This window comes from Alligator mississippiensis, chromosome 3, assembly GCF_030867095.1.
Source record: "Alligator mississippiensis isolate rAllMis1 chromosome 3, rAllMis1, whole genome shotgun sequence".
In the NCBI taxonomy this organism is placed as follows: Eukaryota; Metazoa; Chordata; order Crocodylia; family Alligatoridae; genus Alligator; species Alligator mississippiensis.
This window is the reverse complement of record NC_081826.1, coordinates 270,342,002-270,361,878: the sequence shown is the minus strand read 5'-3', so window position 1 is coordinate 270,361,878 and position 19,877 is coordinate 270,342,002. Positions and strand designations below refer to the sequence as shown.

The window sequence follows — 19,877 nt, the reverse complement described above, 5'->3', positions numbered from 1 at the left end:
TTCATCATCATTTACACCTGTGTGAAGAGGTTTTGATCAAAATCGGAATAAGTCTATACAGGACAGATCTACACAACAAAATTTTTCCAAAATAACTAGTCAGCTAGAAGCATAAAAAGTCATACTTCCCAGCTGATACTACTCCGGTGTAGATGTAGCTATGGGAGCAGTAGAGTGCTTTTTGTCAGTTTAGCTTTTGTCCTACAAGGAGGTCATGTGGCTATGCTAGCAGAAAAACTTGCCTGTCTGCTTCATCTCCATAAGTTATAGTTGCAACAATCTATCTAATGTGGACAAGTCTACCAAAACTTCCACTATTTCCCCCAGAGTCTGAGTGTTAAATCAATTTAGTTATTGCAATATAAGTTTTTGTGTAAAAAAGCCGCTTTTCCCAAAGTATGTTAGTGTTAATTGTCAGAACTAAACTACTGTCAGATACGGGTCTACATGTAGTATGTTTGAAGTGATGTTATTCTAGAGTAATGCTGAAAGTGTTTGATTATTCATTTTAAACAGGACTGTGAAACACACAACTGTGCGTCTATTCATTGTATTTTGGATCCATCTGGTATATCTCAAGTGAATGTTTCATTAAGAATATGGAAATCTACTTTTATAAAAGTAAGTACCTTGTCCACATTCAGTGTCCTTATGAAGCTGAAACAATATTAAGGCAATGTTATGTTTATCCACTATGTACATGTATGTATATATTTAATTCCTTAATTCTCATTAGTAGCTGACTATTTGCCATCCTTTTCCATGCTATTCTCTCAAAATTAATCTACATCTATTGTGTTGCCGAGGTGCCCAGAAATTAAGGCCCATTAGAACCTACCTGTTCTTATGCCTCTCTGATTCAGTTAGTCTGTAAGGTGCACTTCTACCTTGTCTTTTGACTTTAGACTAACACAGCTTGTTCTCTCTGCCTGTTATGTGATATGATTATTTCTGATCAGGATTTTTTTTGACAAAATTCTCTTTCAGTAGAAAATCCTCATTCGTTGAAACTGAAGTTTTTCATTGGAACGTATCAGGTTTTAGTTAAATCTTATCCTGGAAATGTTTCTCTCATTCAGAATAAAATTTCTGGTGAGAGAGAGAGAGAGAACAAGAGTAAGCAAGCCACCCCAGAATGACCCTGATGGCACTCACTAGGAATGTTGGAAAATATAGGTTAGGCTAATAATACCACTGCTCTGAATCAGTAGGTCAGTAGTCATTTTATGCATGTTTGTCTCTCTCTTTCTCTAGTTTTTAAAAAAAAAAAAATAGATTGCTCTTTGCTTTATCTAGGTGTAGAACAAGAAAGTTATTCTTTTCATTATTTAAAAAATGTATGCAGGACATTTCTCATTCATGGCATTGTGTATGTGGCCCAAAGCAGTGTCCAGTTATTACTCAATATTTTGTATTACAGACTGCTATCTCAGCAATATGATATTGCAAGAATCTATCCTCTTTTAAATACCTAATCTTTACCTTATTTATAAAGATGTATTAGACTCCAGCCCTGTATGACTTCAAAAGGATTATTTGCTGCTTAAAAGCATACAGTTTTGCATGATTGGGGCGTTAGATTGGAGCCTTAGATCAAGTTTAATTCCATGTTTTTATTTAATTGCTTTAATTTTAATCTTTTTGGGGTTTAATTCTTCAAGGCTCCAAGGAGGTGGGAGAAATGATGGGGCCAGGCAATTTGCAGGATTTGGCCAGAGATCCATATTTCTCTGCAGTTTTCTTTACCAATTCCAGTAGCACCTCACTATGCTTATTCCCTGATATTTTGCTGTTTATCATTAATGTTTGCATTCATCCCCTGCTCGCTTTCCCATACAAGCTGAAGAGGCACTGTGCTGTCATTCATCTTTCAATCAAAATGCTTAACCTTAAAAATAGTCTCTTGTTTTCTTCTAGGCAAGCATTAGCAGTTTAACACTCATAGTAAAAGCGTTACTTCAAAGTGAAAACTCCTCACTGATTTTACGAAGAGAAAATGGAAAATTAGAGGTATGTGCAACCATCGTCTCTGACACCTCTGTTGGATTTACTCTGCTAATGGCATGTTCTGGTTACTATCTACAGCAATTAGCCACGCTATGAGTGGGTACGTCTACACGTGCCCCTGACTGCGTGTTAGGTACTGCGCAGTCCTGGCAGTACATGGTTATTTTTAGATGCTACGTCGCCGTAGTGATGAGCTATGGCAACGTAGCATCGGAGTTATGGCTTGTGCCTGCTGACACTACGTCACCATAATGATGAGCTACATCGCCGTAGCTTCTCGTGTAGACGTGCTGTCTGAGGTAGACATTTTCAATTTGAGTAGCCAAAATGTTTCCAAGTGCAAAATTTCTGAACTGACCTGAAATAACATTATCAATAATGATGAGTATACAACCTATTTACCAATTTACATAGGACATGAAAAATGACCTACCTTGCATACTCCTCGCCATTGCAGTAAACTAGTACTGTGCCTATCCTTCAAGATTAGAAGTAGATTTAAAATAATTATTTTTAGAGCATTAATAATTTAAAGTATAGACAAATATTCTTTAGAACTCATACTATTTATGTACAGTGTTTTCTCTAATTCTGTTCTCTCCTCTTTATTACCAAAGACTTATACAGGAAAACAGGATCTTTTTTTTTTTTTTTTTTAATACATCTGCCTCTCCTGTATGTGCCTGATCTGAAATAGCCCATCTAAACTAATCAAAATGTATAAGAAATTTCGCAAAAAGTTCATATATAATATGAGAACAGGGATTTTTATATCTATCTTCCTAACTACCGTATTTTAAGTTTATCATTTTATTTACTCTTTAAAACATCTTGAATATGGTTTATCTTGTACTTTTATCTAAGGTCATTTTGATTTTTATATAATTGTGATAGCTTACTGCAGTGCTAACTTTCTGTAAAAATCTAACTCTATGTTATTTTGAAATATCTCAAAAATTTTTGTGGAAATGATATTTAAGGAAAATTAGGTCTTGTACATACTCCTTTTGGAATTGCATCAGTGATGAACCTTCAGCCTTCTCATTAAAAAACCTTCTACACTTAAATTCGTATAGCAAAACAAAGTCCCAGATTAATATTCAGTACATGAATTAAAATATGCTTGACATGGATGGAAGATACTTTGGACTGGTTCCTCAGTGCATTTAGAGTCGGAAATACCATTCTTAGGACGTCAAGTCCTTTACATTGAATATTTAGTTTTCAGATTTTTTAGGTCTTGTTACACGGAAAAGTTGCTCTGGATCAACTTAAATGAGTTTTTAAACCAGTTTAGATTAAACTAATACAAAGGGATTTCAGTTTAGGAGTACCTTATTTCAGTTTGGCTTAAATCATTTGCTAATAAAACCAAATAAAACTGGCTTAAAATCAGAGTATCTGTATAGCCTTCTTTACTGATTTAACTACATTGGCTTAAAATCATATGTAGAGAAGCCCTTAATATAGTCTTTGAATTATGAAAAGTATGTTGTAGACAACCTAGGGGGTGCAGTCTTCTTCAGTACTCCTGCATGAGAATTGGAGAACCATGACAAGTTATTATTATTATTATGCTAAACAGACAGCACAGCAGCATTGATAGTAATGAACTTGATACATATGATGAGAGTTGCCTAGATAGCAAGCTTCATATTGGTGGTTATAGTCTCATCTTCCTCTGGGAAATTCCTAGTAAAAAAATGAAACTGTGATACTCCTGAAAGCGGGCATCTATAACACAAGTAATATTGTCATCGTTTTAGAGAAAATACCGTTAACATTTATATTTGGAATAATTTACAGAACAAGATTACAATTTTCAAAGACACTCAACGCAGTGGCGTTCAATTATTGGTCATTTTACTCAGTATTTTCATTGGGTTATTGTTTCTTGCACTTCTTATATTTGCATTGTGGAAGGTAAGCTGCATATTATCATTTCATTTTGTGTTTTCATTTTCATGTGCTAAGATATTTTTAAAGGTTCAGGTGTGTGGTTTTTTCAGCTAGAATTTCTTAGGCATAAGAGATACCTATAATAAAATAAAATTATTAGAATTATGACAACTTAATTAAATTAGATTTCCCCCCCTAAATAAAATGTATTCTAGGCACTTGGGCAGTATGTGTCGATTTTCCAAGAGTGTAATTTCATTAAAATTAAACAAAATTCAGAGATAAATTGGCTTTTTAACTTAAGCCAAGTACAGATATCCAAGTTCTACTGGAAGAATTGCCATTCTCCCAGTAGAAGCCAAAAGTGTGCAGATATTCAGGATTTTTTTTTCTCCTGAAACAAAAATGTCCACTCCAGGAGAAAAATGACCTGGCAACAACCAAGGTAAATAGCTCCAAGGAGAGTTTCTCCTGGGAGACTGACTGTCTATATGCTTTCCCCCTGGAGCGGGGAGTGGAGCTGAGATGAAGGTTTCTTGCCTTCCTGAGACCAGAGTCCATCTGGTCTTGAAAATGCGTGGGGGGCACCTGCTCCCTCCTTCCCACCACTCCTGTCTTTTCCCCAAGTTGGCAGTCCCCAGTTTCAGGAAGAGGTGGGGGCCCCCACCAGCTTCTCCTTGTCACCTCCATTGCCCAGCTGAGCAGCAGGGCAGTGATTTAAAAGCTGCTGGTTGGAAGTAAACATGCTTCCAGCCACTGGCTTTTAATTTGACACTCCACCACTGAGCAGGTGGCAGGACAACAAGGGGGAGCAGAGAGCCACATGCTGGGCTGGGAAAATTGCCTTTGGGTATTGGACAAGGGAAAACCAAAGGGCCTGGGAAATGGGTATGCAGAGGCTTGCCCCAACTTGGCTCCCAGCCCCTTTTGTTTGCCCTTGCTACCCACACAACCCAGCTGACCCATAGCAGTGCAGGGCAAGGCAAGCTGAGGTGTCATGGCAGCAAGGCTCAGGAGCTCTACTGACACAGAAGAATGCCCCCACCTCACCCTGCAAGGCAAGCCGCCATGCCCTGCCACAAGGCTCCCAGAGCTTACCAGAGCAACCGGTGTTTCTTCCTCTCTCTGCTGTCCCCCAGGCTCACCTGAAGGAGTGCAAGGAGTGGGGTTATTCTCATGCAGAGAACTGGGAGGATTCCCACCCTAGGAAAATACCCCCTCCTATCAATCAGCTCATTGGCAGGATGAGGATGCATTCCCCCAGGGTGGGAACCCTCCCTAGCTGTCTGTGGTACCTGTTTCTTTTCAGCAGGTGCCATTTGCAATTAGACAGCCTGCCCCCTTCCCAGGCAGGGGAGAGGGCACACTGTAAATTAACAGTGGAAGCAGCCCTCTGGTACCCAGGAAGATATTTCTTCTGGTAAAAATTAATCTCTATATGCCACCAGTTAAGCTTAGCAATTATGTTGCTTTACACTTGTGCCCTTGGAAGATATTCATCTTGTCTTGTGAAATCTTTTCTAAGCCAAATTATTCTAGTCATGCTTCTGAGAATCAAAATAGTAAAAGATTCACTAAACTACTTCTTTAACCATTGGGGAATATTAATAGTTATTCACCAAACTGAAGGCAAGAAGGTATAAAATACATAATGGTAAATAATTTTAGTGAAGTGCCAGATTTCTTCTGGGTTCCTTGAATTTTGAGATATTTAAGCTAAATTACAATCCTAAAACCTTACTATAAAGTTAAAGAATCTCTCAGGGATCAGCATATTGAGGCAGCTCAACTGCAGTAAAATCAGTGGCTGTTAAGATTTCTCAGAATTCCACAAGAAGCATGCAAAATCTTTCAGGATATTACTGCTGATGATCCAAAGCTATTTCTGATCCCTGCCTGCAGTACCTTAATGAGTAAACTAATATTACACTTACTAAGGGCCTGGTTACACATTAATTTTAGGTGACTCCTGGAGCTCTTAACCCTTGGATTGTCCACACATTAACACCTGAAACTATTTTTAAGCACACTTTAGGTGGTTAAAAGTGGTGGCTTAAAGTTACACCACTCCAGGGCAGGTTTATCTCTGATCCCTGTTACTCAGATCATGTTGCATTGATGTGTGGCTGTCAATGATGAACTGCCCAAGTTGTAGTCCTCCATCATCCCAGGATGCAGTGTCCCCTCCTCCAACCTCCTGTTCTGTGTGGACAAACTTTCCACTCCCTGAACTCTACTGCCCAGGGGGCAGTTCTCACACCAAGCAAACTCCCTTCCACAACCCTGTAGGTGTGACCTTCCCACCCCCATGGATGCAACCCCATGAAAACAGACTGCAAAGCACATGACAGCTAGCCATGTCACAGGGCATGGACAGGAGCGGAGTCTAGGGAGAGGGTTGGTGGAAATAAGGTTGAGGGCTGGATCAGGTCCCCATGAGCTGGGCCTTCTTTCCCAGGACAGAGGCAATATCCCCCACAAAAAGCACCTTCCCTCACCACTTCCATTTCCCAGCCACCTCAAGAAACATGACCAGCACCCCCCACATCCCATTCCCAAATCCCAGTTTATTAGAACATGAGACCTTCTTTAATTTAGTTGCTCCTTATTCCTTTTTAAAATATTTTTATTTTTTACTTCTTTTTATTTTATCCTTCAGTGGCTACCTTCCTTCATTTCACCACCCTTCCCCCACCCCCACCCCCATTTCCTTTGCACCTCCCATGTCATTACACATCTCATTAACTCTCTACCTCCCAGATTCATGTTTCTGTCCACCCTCCAACCCATCTCTCACACACCTCCACCTATATAGAAGCCTGTCATGACTGTACACCTGTAGTGGCAACTCACAGCTGTAGCTCCTAGTCAGGCCCCTGCTCACCAACCCTCTAGTGGCAAGTCATAGCCAGGCAGGTGGAGGACAGTCAGAGGAGGTTTTTAGATTTAAGGTGTGACTGCATCAAACTATTTCAAAATTTCAAAATATGGGCTAGTGAGCCAGCACTAACTGATCAACTTTTGAGCAGATCAAAATGCAGCATGTAAAAAGGCCCTAACTATCCTAAACAGTGGTATTATATTATGGAAAAGGAGAACAGTCAAACTTCATAAAGCTCAGTAGAACTTTGATATTTCCAATCTATTTAATGTGAAGGTGCTCAGAGACTGATTAAGAGCAGAACAAATATGGTGCTAATAAAACTTTAGAATTCACCTTTAAAAAGAAGACTGTAAAATATAGTGCTACATTTAAAAAAAGGAGGCTTGAGATTCTTATGCAAGAATCCACATTCAGTTTCACATATTTGTGCAGCTAGACAGTTCCACATGTACATAGTCACTGGTCATATAATCAAACTGTTTACAGTATTTGCTAGCTAGGCCTTTACGGACACACAACAACACTCATGATAATCATTTCTACAAACATGGATCTTATGTTTTTATTACTAAGAAAATAAATTTGGTAACAAAAGGAAAATCAAGTAGTAATGCTGAGTGCCCAACATAAAATGCATTAAAAGTAGGGTGACCATAATAATTTGAGGGAAATCTGGGACAGGGGGCACCAGCCATGACCCCATGGCTCCCAGGAACCAGGATAGACAGTATGACATATTCACGCATACACACACGCGTGCGCGCGCGCGCACACACACACACACACCCCTCCCTCAATCCCGACTCTACTGGGCAAGTGACTCCAGTTGCAGTCCAGTCCAGTCCAGACAAGGGAGCAGCCCATTGGCTAGGCTCCTTTGAGAAACCTGAAGCAATAGTCACTGGTTGGCATGAATCCACCCACATGTGCCTGGCTTCTGACTCAGGAGCCACACGCATGGGCAGATTCTTGCCAATCTGGGACTTTTGCATCAATTTTCTTTAATGGCCAGTTCTCTGAGACAGCCTCCAAAATCCAGGACTGTCCTGGCCAATCTGGGACATATGGTCACCCTAATTAAAAGGGTCTGATTTCCTGAAAGTACTGGTTCCTGACCCTCTTGAACCTTTAAAGGAGTCCAGCTGGGCACCTGAAATCACTAGCAAATTTCAAAATATGGGCATGAAAGTACAATTAGAAGCTACTGATTGATTCTTTATCATTGCAGAGTTAAAATACAAATAAATTAACTATGACCGTCTTCAACAGTTAGCTACAATGGAGCCAATTTTGTGCCAGGTAGCTTAGCATCAACTAAATTCACAGATAATCTGCCATTTCCAGATCTTTATGGACATAAGCAAGTTTCTTTATAATTCACAATTTTGCAGACACAGGTTAAGAAAAATTAGACTATAAGAGGAATAATAATAATAATGTTGTGAAAATAGCTATCAATTGCTCCTGCCAACATTTCATTTATAGTGGTAATATAAACTGCAAAATTAAAGAGATTTCTAATATGCTAAAATATGTTTTCACTTTGGGTTGGGGTTTAACATTCAGCAATCAAATTATATTTAAAAACATTCTCAGACTTCTGAGGGTAGATGTTTTTCACTTTCCGAAAATCAAAAAACTTGTGCTTGTTCATTGTCCCGTGCTTTACCACCACTTCAACACAAGTGGGCAGTATTCCCAAAGCTAAAGCTTTAGTTAAAATACTGTTAGGGTTACTACAGCAAATTTAGGTTTGCATAATCATCTGAAAAATGTGGTATTTATTCATTGAATGTATATGTTTATGCAGTAAATTAAAATGTATTACACTGTTTCAAATATTATTAGCTTGAAGTTGACAAATCTTTGACACTTTGTCACATAAGAATGATTCAGCAATTACTGTACATTAAGTTTGCCTGTTGGCAGGAGATATGTCTTCTATTTTTGCAGTTCAGGAAAACAACTTTGAGCTTCACTGATATGGCACTGAGTTATAACTCACCCATGAACATTAGAACAATGCATTTAAAAAATAAAATAAGATAAGATAAACAAAGGCCTTGTAAACTTTGCCAAAAGTTTTCTAAAATTCTGGTTTTAATTGCATTTTTCCTCTCATACACAGCTTGGATTTTTCAAAAGGCCACTAAAGAAGAAAATGGCAAAATGAAGAATCATATAAAAAAGAAAAGAATGTGGCAATTATACAATCTGTCCTCAGGTGTTATAAACATAAATATAAATTTGGTCACAAGGTTTTCTAAACTCTTTCATGGACTAATTAGTGTCATTCTTTTAAAAAAACAAGAAAGCAAATGAGGTACATAGATGGAGAAAACAAAGGGAAGAGAACAAGTCTATAATGTTTGTAATATGATAGAAATATTTTAAGTCTTTACTCATTTTGGGCAAGTAATTCCACTTTAAAATTCTGAAATGTTTTTTATAGGGAGGCAAGCCTCTTCATATATTTTTATACATGAAATAATTATTCATACCACATTATTCAAGAAACTGGGTTTTAGGCAGTAATTGCCATTTCTTTACTGAGTTTCCAAATTTTTGAAAAGAGATAACTGACTGCCATAATTCATTAATGAGACTTTCAAACCTTGAAAACACCCCAAATACAATATAGTACATTCACAAAACAGTAACCCTGAGGAAAGTGTCATATGCAGAGCTTTACATGAAATCTAGTGCAAATCCAAGGGCTTCCCTTACTACTTACTGCAGTGTATTCAGATGTACAGGGGCTACTCCAAGAAATACATTTCTATTATTAATAAGACTATTAGGGATTGATATTTTTAGCACTTAAATATCTGAACTATGAATGGATTTCCAGAAGGTGTAAAATTTAGCCCAGAATAATTTCAAGCAGATCTGTTTGCGCAGTGTAAATAAATAAGCAGATGCCCCTCTGGACCTGTAAATTCACGTGTTCACTAATATTGCAGGTGCGTTTTAGAGGCACCCTGAAAATCTGGCCCTTGTTGTATATCTTGGACTAGCCAGCAGGGTGCTTGTTGAATTTTCCTTGTAAGGTTACTGTTTAATCCAGTATGTTTAAAGGTTTGTTGATGATAAAAAAGAGCACAGTTAGGAAACTTAGCACTGATGAGCTTTTTTTAGTACCACAAGCCACACCTCATTTTTAATACTTACGAATTTAAGTACTGATACAGTATTTGTATAGCTGATAAGAACCTAACAAATGATGTCTGTTTTGCATCACAGATTTAAAAGATGATATATAAGAATACACTGAAATTATAGGTAGTAAAATGTTTCTTTAAATCCATTTAGGATACTCTTTTTAATATAAAACTGCCTCCTTTTCACAGTTACTATATGATTTGTGGATAAACCTTCACCTCTTCAAAGTAGCTTACTCATCCACTTCCATAGTTTCATAGATGTTAGGGACTGGAAGGGACCTTACGGGTCATCAGGTCCAGCCCCCCTGCACTTGGGCAGGAAAGACTGCTGGTGTCAGATGACCCCAGCAAGGTGGGCATCAAGATGCTTTTTGAAGATCGCCAGGGTAGATGACTGTACAACCTCTTGAGGGGAGCCTGTTCCAAACCCTTGGCACTTGACTTGTAAAGAAGTTTTTCCTTATGTCCAGTCTGAAGTGGTTTCAGTAAAGCCACCACAGCTTTTCTCTAGAACATAAATCAGTTGGACATGCTTATTTTATTTCTTTTTAATAGTCTAATAAGGAGCAGTTTAATTCATAATAATTTTCTATTTTTGTGAAATAGTGATCAAAGGTGACCTATGTAGCTCTGGAAATTTACAGATGATGCTTCATATTTGAAAGAAGTTGTCAGAATAGAAGTCATGTTGAGTCCCTTTTATGTACTCTCTGGCTTACAAAGGTAGTCATTTGGATGTTTTGAGACTCATAAATTTAGTAAGTCTGAGTTAGTTTCAAAGCATTTGTAATTTTTTCTTGTGCATACATGAATGATTAAGATTTTACAATCACCGTATACTTGAAATTGCCCATCTGACTAGGCTTCTGAGTAATAAAAATCCGAAACTGGGCAGACTCCCAACAGGAACTCTATGAGTCATTGGCCCATCTAGTTCGTGACATTCATAGAAAGTCCTTATAAGTTACTGGAATTTCTCCAAAAGAATAGCCATGTAACTGAGAGCAGAATGAGACCCTCAAGGAAAGTTGGTGAAAGGCACAAGGTAAATGGAAACAGAAGATTGCTATATAGAATATCCCTCCTTTATCCAGTATTCAGACTGGCAGAGGCCTGCCCATTTAATAGTGAAGATTAAGATTTAATATTAAGCAGAAGCTTTAGTTGCAGTCCAAATTACACATTATGTGGTATGCAGGCTTTGTAAAAATCATACTATGTGGGATTGTCTATCTGCTCAGAGTATTGTTATGGCCTTCATCGTCAGGATTATAATAATCATTACAAGAAATGAGAGTATGCATGTATGACTGTGGCAGAGTGGGCAGTCACATAGCTGAGAAAATTTTCACTCACCCACTCCCATTCCATATGTGTTAACCCTTAAAGTGGAAAAGATGTCCCGAGAGATGCCCCTGTCATCACACTCAATCTGGGTTTTCAACATCCTCAAGTGTGTCAATTCGGTTATCCTTTAGGGTGCCCTCTGCCCCCTCATATATGGGCTTGAAGCATACAGAGCAGGAGCAGGTGGGTGTGGCTTATTTCCTTCATAGCAAGACTGAGCACTCTGCTGCCACATTGTAGACATACCGCAAGTGCCTCACAATTTAATATTTTATCAGCACAGTACCTCTGGAAAGCAGAAGGGCTGTTATCTCTCAGGGGGAGGGAGGTTAAGATAAACTGAAGCAATAAGAGATTAAACGATTTACCTGTAATCAGATATGAAGTCTATGATAGTGCCCATCTAAACTACTCTGCTTACAGAAAACTGTAACTTAAATCGATTCCATCTCATGCTTTTTGAACATCTGTACCTAGCCTGGAGGAACTAAACCAGGCCTCCAACTCCCAATTCAGTTCCTAACCACAGAACCATCCTTCCTTCCCTCATACCATTAACCATTGGTTCAGTGACGCAGCATTCATGTTATGCAGGCCATTTTCATTGGACTAGGTTCTGACTCTTTAAGTAGTTCACTTTGCAACTGTAATAATCTCTTAAATAGGAATTGGGGGATTTAATTAAATTTCCCATTTAATTTCAGAGCAGTACTGTTACTCTATAATATGCATTAGCAATACAGCACATGTCCCTTGCAAAAGAATACATAATCCTAGATAAGTATTCTTTCTATGTAAAGAATATCTGAAATCAGTGTTCCATTCATTTTACTCTCACTTTACATCATAAGTGCAATATATAATTGCCCATCTTCTCTATTTTCATCATGGTGCTTCCTCCTTGCTCATTTTGATTATCAAGTAAAAACTGTTTTTAAATAGTCATAGGTATAGTAACTACTGCCACAGAACACCTTCCTATCGTGCTGCCTGAATTAGCAAATACAATATTTTTATTCCTTAGAACCTCTCCACACAATATCACATAAACAATGTCATTGCTTACTATAGAAAATATCACTGCGATCAGTGATACAAACACCAAAAACACTGCAGCGACTATAACTGTTACAAAAGTAGAGTTTGCTTCCTAACTCTGTTAAAAAGCAGCAAGGTTTCAATATGATGTTAATAATGGATGAACGAGAATGTTTTTGTTCTTCTAAAACAAAAGTCTAACATTAGGTCTGCTGTATATATTAAGTTTTAGGCTTAAATTAGTTTTAAATGACTAAGAGCTCCAATCATGCACATTACCCCTCTGTCGTCATAGACATCCTTTGAAGCTCCTGGCACATATGCAAAGACTGTTTCAGGGTAGGAGCCTAAGACAAGAGAGATCTGTTCTAGTGTTCTTTATGTTGATTGAAGGTATGAAGCATGGCGCTCTACAAGGCGCAGCATAGAATTTATAAACTTGTGGAAGGGGCTTTACATATCTTTGCTCCATTTCAGTCCTGGGCTGTTTCTGGGGCTATAGAATACCCAAGACCAATGGTGTCAAACATATAGCTTGTGGGCCTGATCCAGCCCGCAGAGCCATGTTGCCTGGCCTGTGGGGCTTGTAGGGGCTGGAAATTTGGGAGTGGGGTTCACTGTTAAAATCTGGGATACAGCTTCCTGTGGTATGGATCCCCATTGTCAGTAGTGGGGGCAAATAACAGCAACATTAACCCCAGTGGCCAGGGTTTGAATTATGGAGTGGCTTGGGGGGGCTGAGCCTCCCTCCCCCATAAGAGACAAGAGTCCCTGGTAAGAAACGAGTCCCCAACCCCCTCCACACCTTTCTAAGCAGCACAGGCAGTGGCTGCTTCTTCTGGCTTCCAGCTGCCACCGCCACAGACCCCCCCCCACCCCGCCCACCCTCCCCAAGTCGGAGTGTAATTCAAACCCTGCCCACAGCCACTGTCACATCCAGATCAGTGTGTGAGGAGCCCCACTGTCCGCGTGAGTTTGACACCTCTGCCCTAATGTAATATAAACAATCCTAGGGGCCTGCCTGAGTTACAGCATCCTCTCAGTGCTACAGTATGAGATATGTATCTGCCAAGTGTTGCTGTAGCCCCGTAAGCTGTGGCTTCTCAGAGGACAGATACACCTCCCATGCTAAGGTCTACAGAAAGGCTTTGGGAAAATAATCCAATCACTGCTTGTTTGTTTTTTTAAGTACTCGTGCCAGGGAAATTCGCCTCTAACTGGAATCAGAGCTTTTGTCTCCCCTTTAATGCTACTCTGCTTCTATTACTAAGCATAAGAGGTGAAGTTGGAGTAAGGATCATGCCCAATATAAGCTGTTGATATTGTGTGGCTTATGGGTCTACATTATTGATCGTTTAATTTGTTGTACCACCTGCTGTATGTAGTATCAACAAAAAAGGATGAGACAGACTAAAAGAGAGAGCACCACTGTTTGTTATATCACTTAACAGGAAAAACTGTTGAAATTTTGCACTATTTTTAAGAAAGCAATCACAAGAAAAACTAATTACATGCTGCGTGACATTCTATGGTTTGCTTTTCTACTGTGACATTGTTCCATAAAATGTACTGATAAAAAGTAATAAAGATGTGTCCAGCCAACCTGTTTGTGTATATTGTCTGTCTGATATTGAATCACTCTAGGTGTTTTAAAAAGTATGCAAATTTGTGAAAACAAAAGCTGCCTCTACAGTGATAGAAAGTATTGTTAAAAACACACATTGGTGCAGATTTTAACATGAGGGAAAAATGGCTGTTGTTAAGAATGAAATGATTGTTGCTAAATGAACCTGAGAATACCAGATAATACCAGAAATTCAGAGCCAGATTTTCATAACTGAAATTGTATATTCAGATTTTGTGTGCAAGCACTATTGTGAAAACTTTAAAATAACTAACATATAAATATTCATATATCTGCATATCATATTTAGATCCTAACTCTGAGAAATTATCATGTCCCCATGATCATTAAAGATGAAAGCATATGAGTTCATCTTATTCATTCCCTTACCAGTGTTTCTTGCAGCATGCACTAGACAACACTCAGCTGTCTAGTTTCTAAGTGACTCATTTCTTTCTCATCTGTCTCCACTCCTTGCTGAACATTTCAACAGGATTTCCTGGAATACAAAGATTGCAACATATTCTGCATGTTTATAAAATGTAATCAATTACACTCCCACAATTTTAAAACATTGGTCTTATCAGATATGAACCTGCTTCAGCCTCATAGCAAAAATGGGAACGTATATCAAATGTTCTTTGGTGTAAATGTCAAATCATTTGAAGCTAGTTGGAAAACTCTCATTAGAACATTTTGACAAAAAAAAAAGTCAGGAAACAAATTGCAACTTTTTTTCAAAATTTTCTATTTTCCAACCAGCTATACTGATACTCCTCTATTTTGATACAACAGACAAGACTCTGCTTCCCAGAAGACCATATTAAATTGGATTGGTATAAATTGATCAACTCTTTCATTCGAATCCTACACACTTTGAAGACAGTGGCACAGACAAATTACCATATTTGCTTGATTCTACCACAAGATCTCCCCACTCCCCCCCCCTCCCCTCCTTTTAACATAGGGAAAAACGCTCCTCAATGGGCAGGAGGAGACCGGATGGATGGACAGGTAGCTGCTGTGGCTCAGGCTCCAGTCCCTTCCTGGGGTTGGGGCCATAGCCACAGTTGCTGCCTGTCCCCTTCCTCCCTCCACTGTCTCTGCACTCCACATCTCCCCCCCCCCCACCCATGCATCCTCTGCTGCTCCACCTGTCCCTCTCCCTCCTGTCCTAACTCTTGCTCTGCAGTGACAGGCTTTGTGCATGCTGCACCCTGGGGCATTGAGCATGGCCCCAGCCCAGGCCTATGACCCCAGCCCAGCCCCCATAGCAGTAGCATGCAACCTATGTGGCTGCTATGAGGCTGCTATGCTAGGCTGGGCCTGTGCTCAATGCCTAGTGCCCCAGGCTGGAATCGAAATGAAGCCTGCCAGCATAGAACAATGGTAAGGAAGAGAAATGGGGTGCCAAGTCTGTGAAGAGGAGGCAAAGATGGCAGGGGGCTAGGCACAAGCAAGGGGCAAGCTGCTTGACTTCCCGACACCACCCGCCCCCTACTGCCTGCCTGCCTACTGTGGTGGTAGGGGGGGGAACAATTAAAGACAACAACCCTGCAATAATTAGATTCTATACATGGAAAATGTATACATTTGTTATAACTGTCGATGTATAGAAGAATCTAATTATTTGGGGAGGTCATATTAAATTCAGTTGTCTTGGATTCAAGTAAATGCAGTAACTGTCAGTTGATCCAGTTTGAAACACTTTTAGAATTAATTTTAAAAATTGAAGGGCTAGCAAGATGATGGTACTGCTGAAAAAAAAAGCAAAACAATCATGAGAAACTAATTAAATACTGTGAAGTACAGTATGGTAAGAACAGTGAACATAATCAGGAGTTAGCACAAGATACTTGTTGCACATTAATTGTAAATACTATTACCACTTTCTGACCACAGCATTAGTTCACATTTGGGGTCCTGTTAACTGTTTCAATTAGAAGAAATTGATGATGGAATCTATTATCTTTGATGCAGTCCTATTTAGTTACAAAGTGGGCTCATCTACACATGCAATTAATGTGCATGAATAAACTCTGGAGTTTACTGCTCCACAGTTTATTGCTCCTGGGCGCCACATCTTGACATGTGCCTGGGACAGCACATTGAGCCAGGTTGGGGCAGCCCCAGGCTGGCAGGCTGACCCCCTGCCTCCAGCTCAACATGCTGTGGAGGGGCTGGCTGGGGCATGAGGGTGCTTCAGTGCAGGGGCTAACTAGCAGGCAGCCCCCACACTGAACCACCATCATGCCCCAGCCAGCCAAGGCAGTGTCTACATGTGTTCTGCTATGAAGTAAAAAATTCTGTAGTAGGATAGTACTTGTATTTCCAAATATTATCTTGCAGCAGAGTTAGTTAGTTTACTCCAGCCTAATAGGGGCATGTGTGTAGATGCATGACATTTGCTGTGCAGCTAATCAGTTTACATTTCATGTAGGCATGCCCAGAATGTACTAACTCCTGTTTCCCTGAATACAATAGGAATCAACAGATGATGCTTTTCTTTGTTCCAAACCCCTTTCAGACCTTAGCCAAAAAGCTCTCTTACCTTTTTCTCCAGTCCATATCAATGCTTCAGTGGTTGTGCCTTGTGCTTGCTATTGCCCACTAATGAGAGCCTATAACAGATGCCTTAAAACTGCTTGTATATTTGAGAAGAGGCCCATTAAATAGTCTCCTGTTTATCCTTGGTAAATAAACATTTTTTACCTTTGTAGGTAAATATTGTCTTTTTGAATTGTTAATGATTTTACTCAACTTATGGCCCTTGTACCTAGATGTCTTTTCAATTGTTACCTTTTATGGTTAGTTATGAGTTGTTTGTAAGGTTGCATCTACAAGATGTAGAGAGGTGGGTAAACACACACATACTGTCACAGAAGGATCAATACCTGAGTTCTAACACAGGTCTCAAGTCTCAACTCTATTTGATACTGGAAGAAGCCTAGCCTGTTTCTCTGTGCTTACAATAGCTGCCTATATTTCTCAGTCTTGTAAGTATTTGCAGTATTCCAAAACTACATGCAACTGTTTTGCATCGTGTTAATTAGTATCCAAATAACGCAGTATCTCTGTTAATCAGTGATACTGGCACTTAACTTTTTACACTTTTACCTAATGATTTTATGTTGTGACACTTGATGCCTCTAACCCAAAACAATTTTACTCCCACCCAGCTCCCAACACTGCACATAATCCTTCCATAATTTAGCCAGATGAGGTCTCCTATTAATCTTCCTAGTAAAACTGTTTTTATACTGATCCCTTCTAAAGGTTTCTCTGTGGGTGTGCCTACGCACACATTATGCTGGCTTAAATTTACTGCACAGTAACTGCCCAGTAGACAGGGATAGGTCAACATCTACATGTACAGGCAACCTGGGACTAAATTTATTCCCAAATCAGAGCAGCCTGCTATGTGCCCCTGTGGCTACCAGGGGGAGCTCCAGCCTCTGGCTACATAGCTGCTAGCACTTGGGACTAATTTAGGACTAACTAACTAACAACATACGTGACACATGGGGGGGCACAGAGGGGCACATGCCCCCCCTCCCCCCCGCTAAAATTGGCCCTGACTATCCAGGGAGTGGGGAGTGCCGGCCAGTGTCCCCCCTGAGAAGCTGCACTTTTGGGAAATGATCAACCACTGGGGGACCCCCCACACACACACTCCTCCCATGGTTGGCAATTGACCGCGAGCACCAGCGGCACTTCTGATTTGCCACCAACACTTATTTTGGGGAGGACCTCTCCCTCCTGTCAGCAGTCAGCAGCTGGTACCCCCCAGAAGAAGGAGGCACCATTCTTCTGCCTCCTTTGCTTATGTTTAGTCCCAAATTGAAGCCAGGAAAGGTGGCCAGCCAGGAGCCCTGGCACTGGGCTCAGGCTGCCCCTTAATGGCTGGGCATACCCAGCAGGGAGGTCCCCTAGGTTACTGCACAGTAACACATCTACACGTGCGTTACTGTAACTAATTGGGTGTAAATTTGATAACTGCATGATGCAGCTATCAAATTTACACTCAAGTCAGCATAAGTCACCATACTGTGCCATATGGTCACGCACATGTAGATGCGCACTTGTACTGAGCAGTAATTTTGGTTACTGTGGAGTAAATATGTACGTGTTGACATGCCCTGTATGACCTTACTTCATATAATCTTTTCATTTTCATTTTATTACAGGTCCTCCTCAAATTTTACTTGACAAGGGCATGAACCCTTGCAATTCGGGATTGTTTCATTTCCACAGAGTCCAGGTGGTCCATATCCCTTGGTTCCTCTTCCTGAGTTCTATGTAAGATATTCCCTGACATTCTCAGCTTGGGACCAAAAATGAAAAGTCCTAGAGTAGATTTTGCATTTTAACTGATTGCTATTCTATAAATCCAGCAGTATCCAACTCGTTTGGCTCCACATGGCAGATCTGGGCTGCCTAAAAGAAATCCCACCACATGATCAGGCTCTGGTAGCAGGATAGCAGCTTGTCAGCAAGAGCCATCACGTTGGTGTCAGTCTGGAACCCAAGGGGTGAATATCACTGCTGATCACCTCCATCTTCCCCTGCAACCATTTTTAGTTGCTAGTTTTAGTTGTCAAAGAACCCCAATTAGGCAATGGGCACTAATTTGTAGTGGTGCTTACCTCTCAAGTTCCAAATCCACAGCAATTCTGTGGCTCTAGCAGCCATGCCAACAAGTTTGGCGGGCTGCAATTTAACCTTTCATGGACCATATGCAGCCTATGGGCTGCCAATTGGAAAGCCTTGCTATAAATTGTCAAAAGGAACAGGATATCCATGTCATAGTCCATATACTGATGTGCCACAAAGGATACACTGCACTTTGACAGACCAGTTTAATCTATTTGCAATGTCATAGCATTAGAACTGTGTTGAGATATTGTGGTATTGTAGTCTACAATTTGTAGATCTCTCAGACTTGCTGAACTACTTTGGATTCAGATTTGTCCCTTGAAATTAAATCACCAAATATGGTGAACAATTAATTCATTCAATAGTTACTACTGTGACAGCCTCTTGCTGCCTTGCTGTATAAGCCTCAAACTACTTTACAAAGTAGTTAATACCCATTAGCAAATATCCACTTTCAGCCACTCTTAGACAGAGGTCCAACTATAACCATAGCAATGATCTCTGTTAGTCACTGCTGCAGGTGGGCTCTCTACATTTTAGGAGAAACTTTCTTTCCAACACATACAACACAGTTCCTGGACCAGTTTTCTACATGTTGCCTGCATTTCATCAACTGAAATTTTCTCTTAGCTTGGCTAAGATTTTAGCAACTCCCAAAAATTCATGGCCTCACAGTTCTTAACATATCTAGTATAACCATCTGATGCATGCATCCAGCACCTACTGCATTTTTGTTTCCTATGTAATAGGCCTGTGCAAAGCGGCTAATATTCACTTCAGATTCAGATTCGGCCAATTCAGGGGACATTGATTCGATTCGGGGATTCAAATCACTGTCCCAAACTGCTTTGGCCAAATCTGATTCAGAGATTCAGCTGCTGCCAAATCAGCCAAATCTCCAAATCACACAGGCTGCTCTCCCAGCCCTGCCCACCCCAGCTCCTGGCCCTTAAAAAAAAAAGAAAAAAAAGAAAGCCCCAACTCACCTGCTCCTGCCTGGCGGGGAGCAATCCCTGCTGCTCCCCATCACCCCATGCTACATGGCGGGGCTCTGTCATGAGCCCCCAGGAGCCCTGAGGCTGCTGCAGCAGCTGGCGACTGCAGGGTTTTTGTGGGTTTGGTTTTTTTTAAAGGGCCGGGATCTGGGGCCAGTGAGGCAGCCAAGGGAGGGTGGGGGGCTGGGAGATGGGCGGAGAGCTTCGAATCAATTCAGACCTTGTAATTAGTCCCCTGATTCAATTCAGATTCAGAGATTCGG

At 40.3% G+C, this 19,877-nt stretch overlaps 1 protein-coding gene across 2 annotated transcripts in view; it reads left to right on the top strand.

Moving 5' to 3' along the window:
• The window catches only part of ITGA1 (integrin subunit alpha 1), a 131,447-nt gene extending 117,506 nt beyond the window's left edge, over positions 1 to 13,941 (top strand). Inside the window, exons 27-30 of one of the 2 annotated variants that reach the window (XM_019495899.2) lie at positions 517 to 621; positions 1,918 to 2,010; positions 3,814 to 3,930; positions 8,919 to 13,941. In XM_019495899.2, coding sequence (XP_019351444.2) covers positions 517 to 621; positions 1,918 to 2,010; positions 3,814 to 3,930; positions 8,919 to 8,963 — 360 coding nt within the window. In that variant the 3' untranslated portion in view covers positions 8,964 to 13,941. The other variant, XM_019495898.2, reaches the window with a different exon arrangement.
• Positions 13,942 to 19,877: the final 5,936 nt, after the last annotated feature.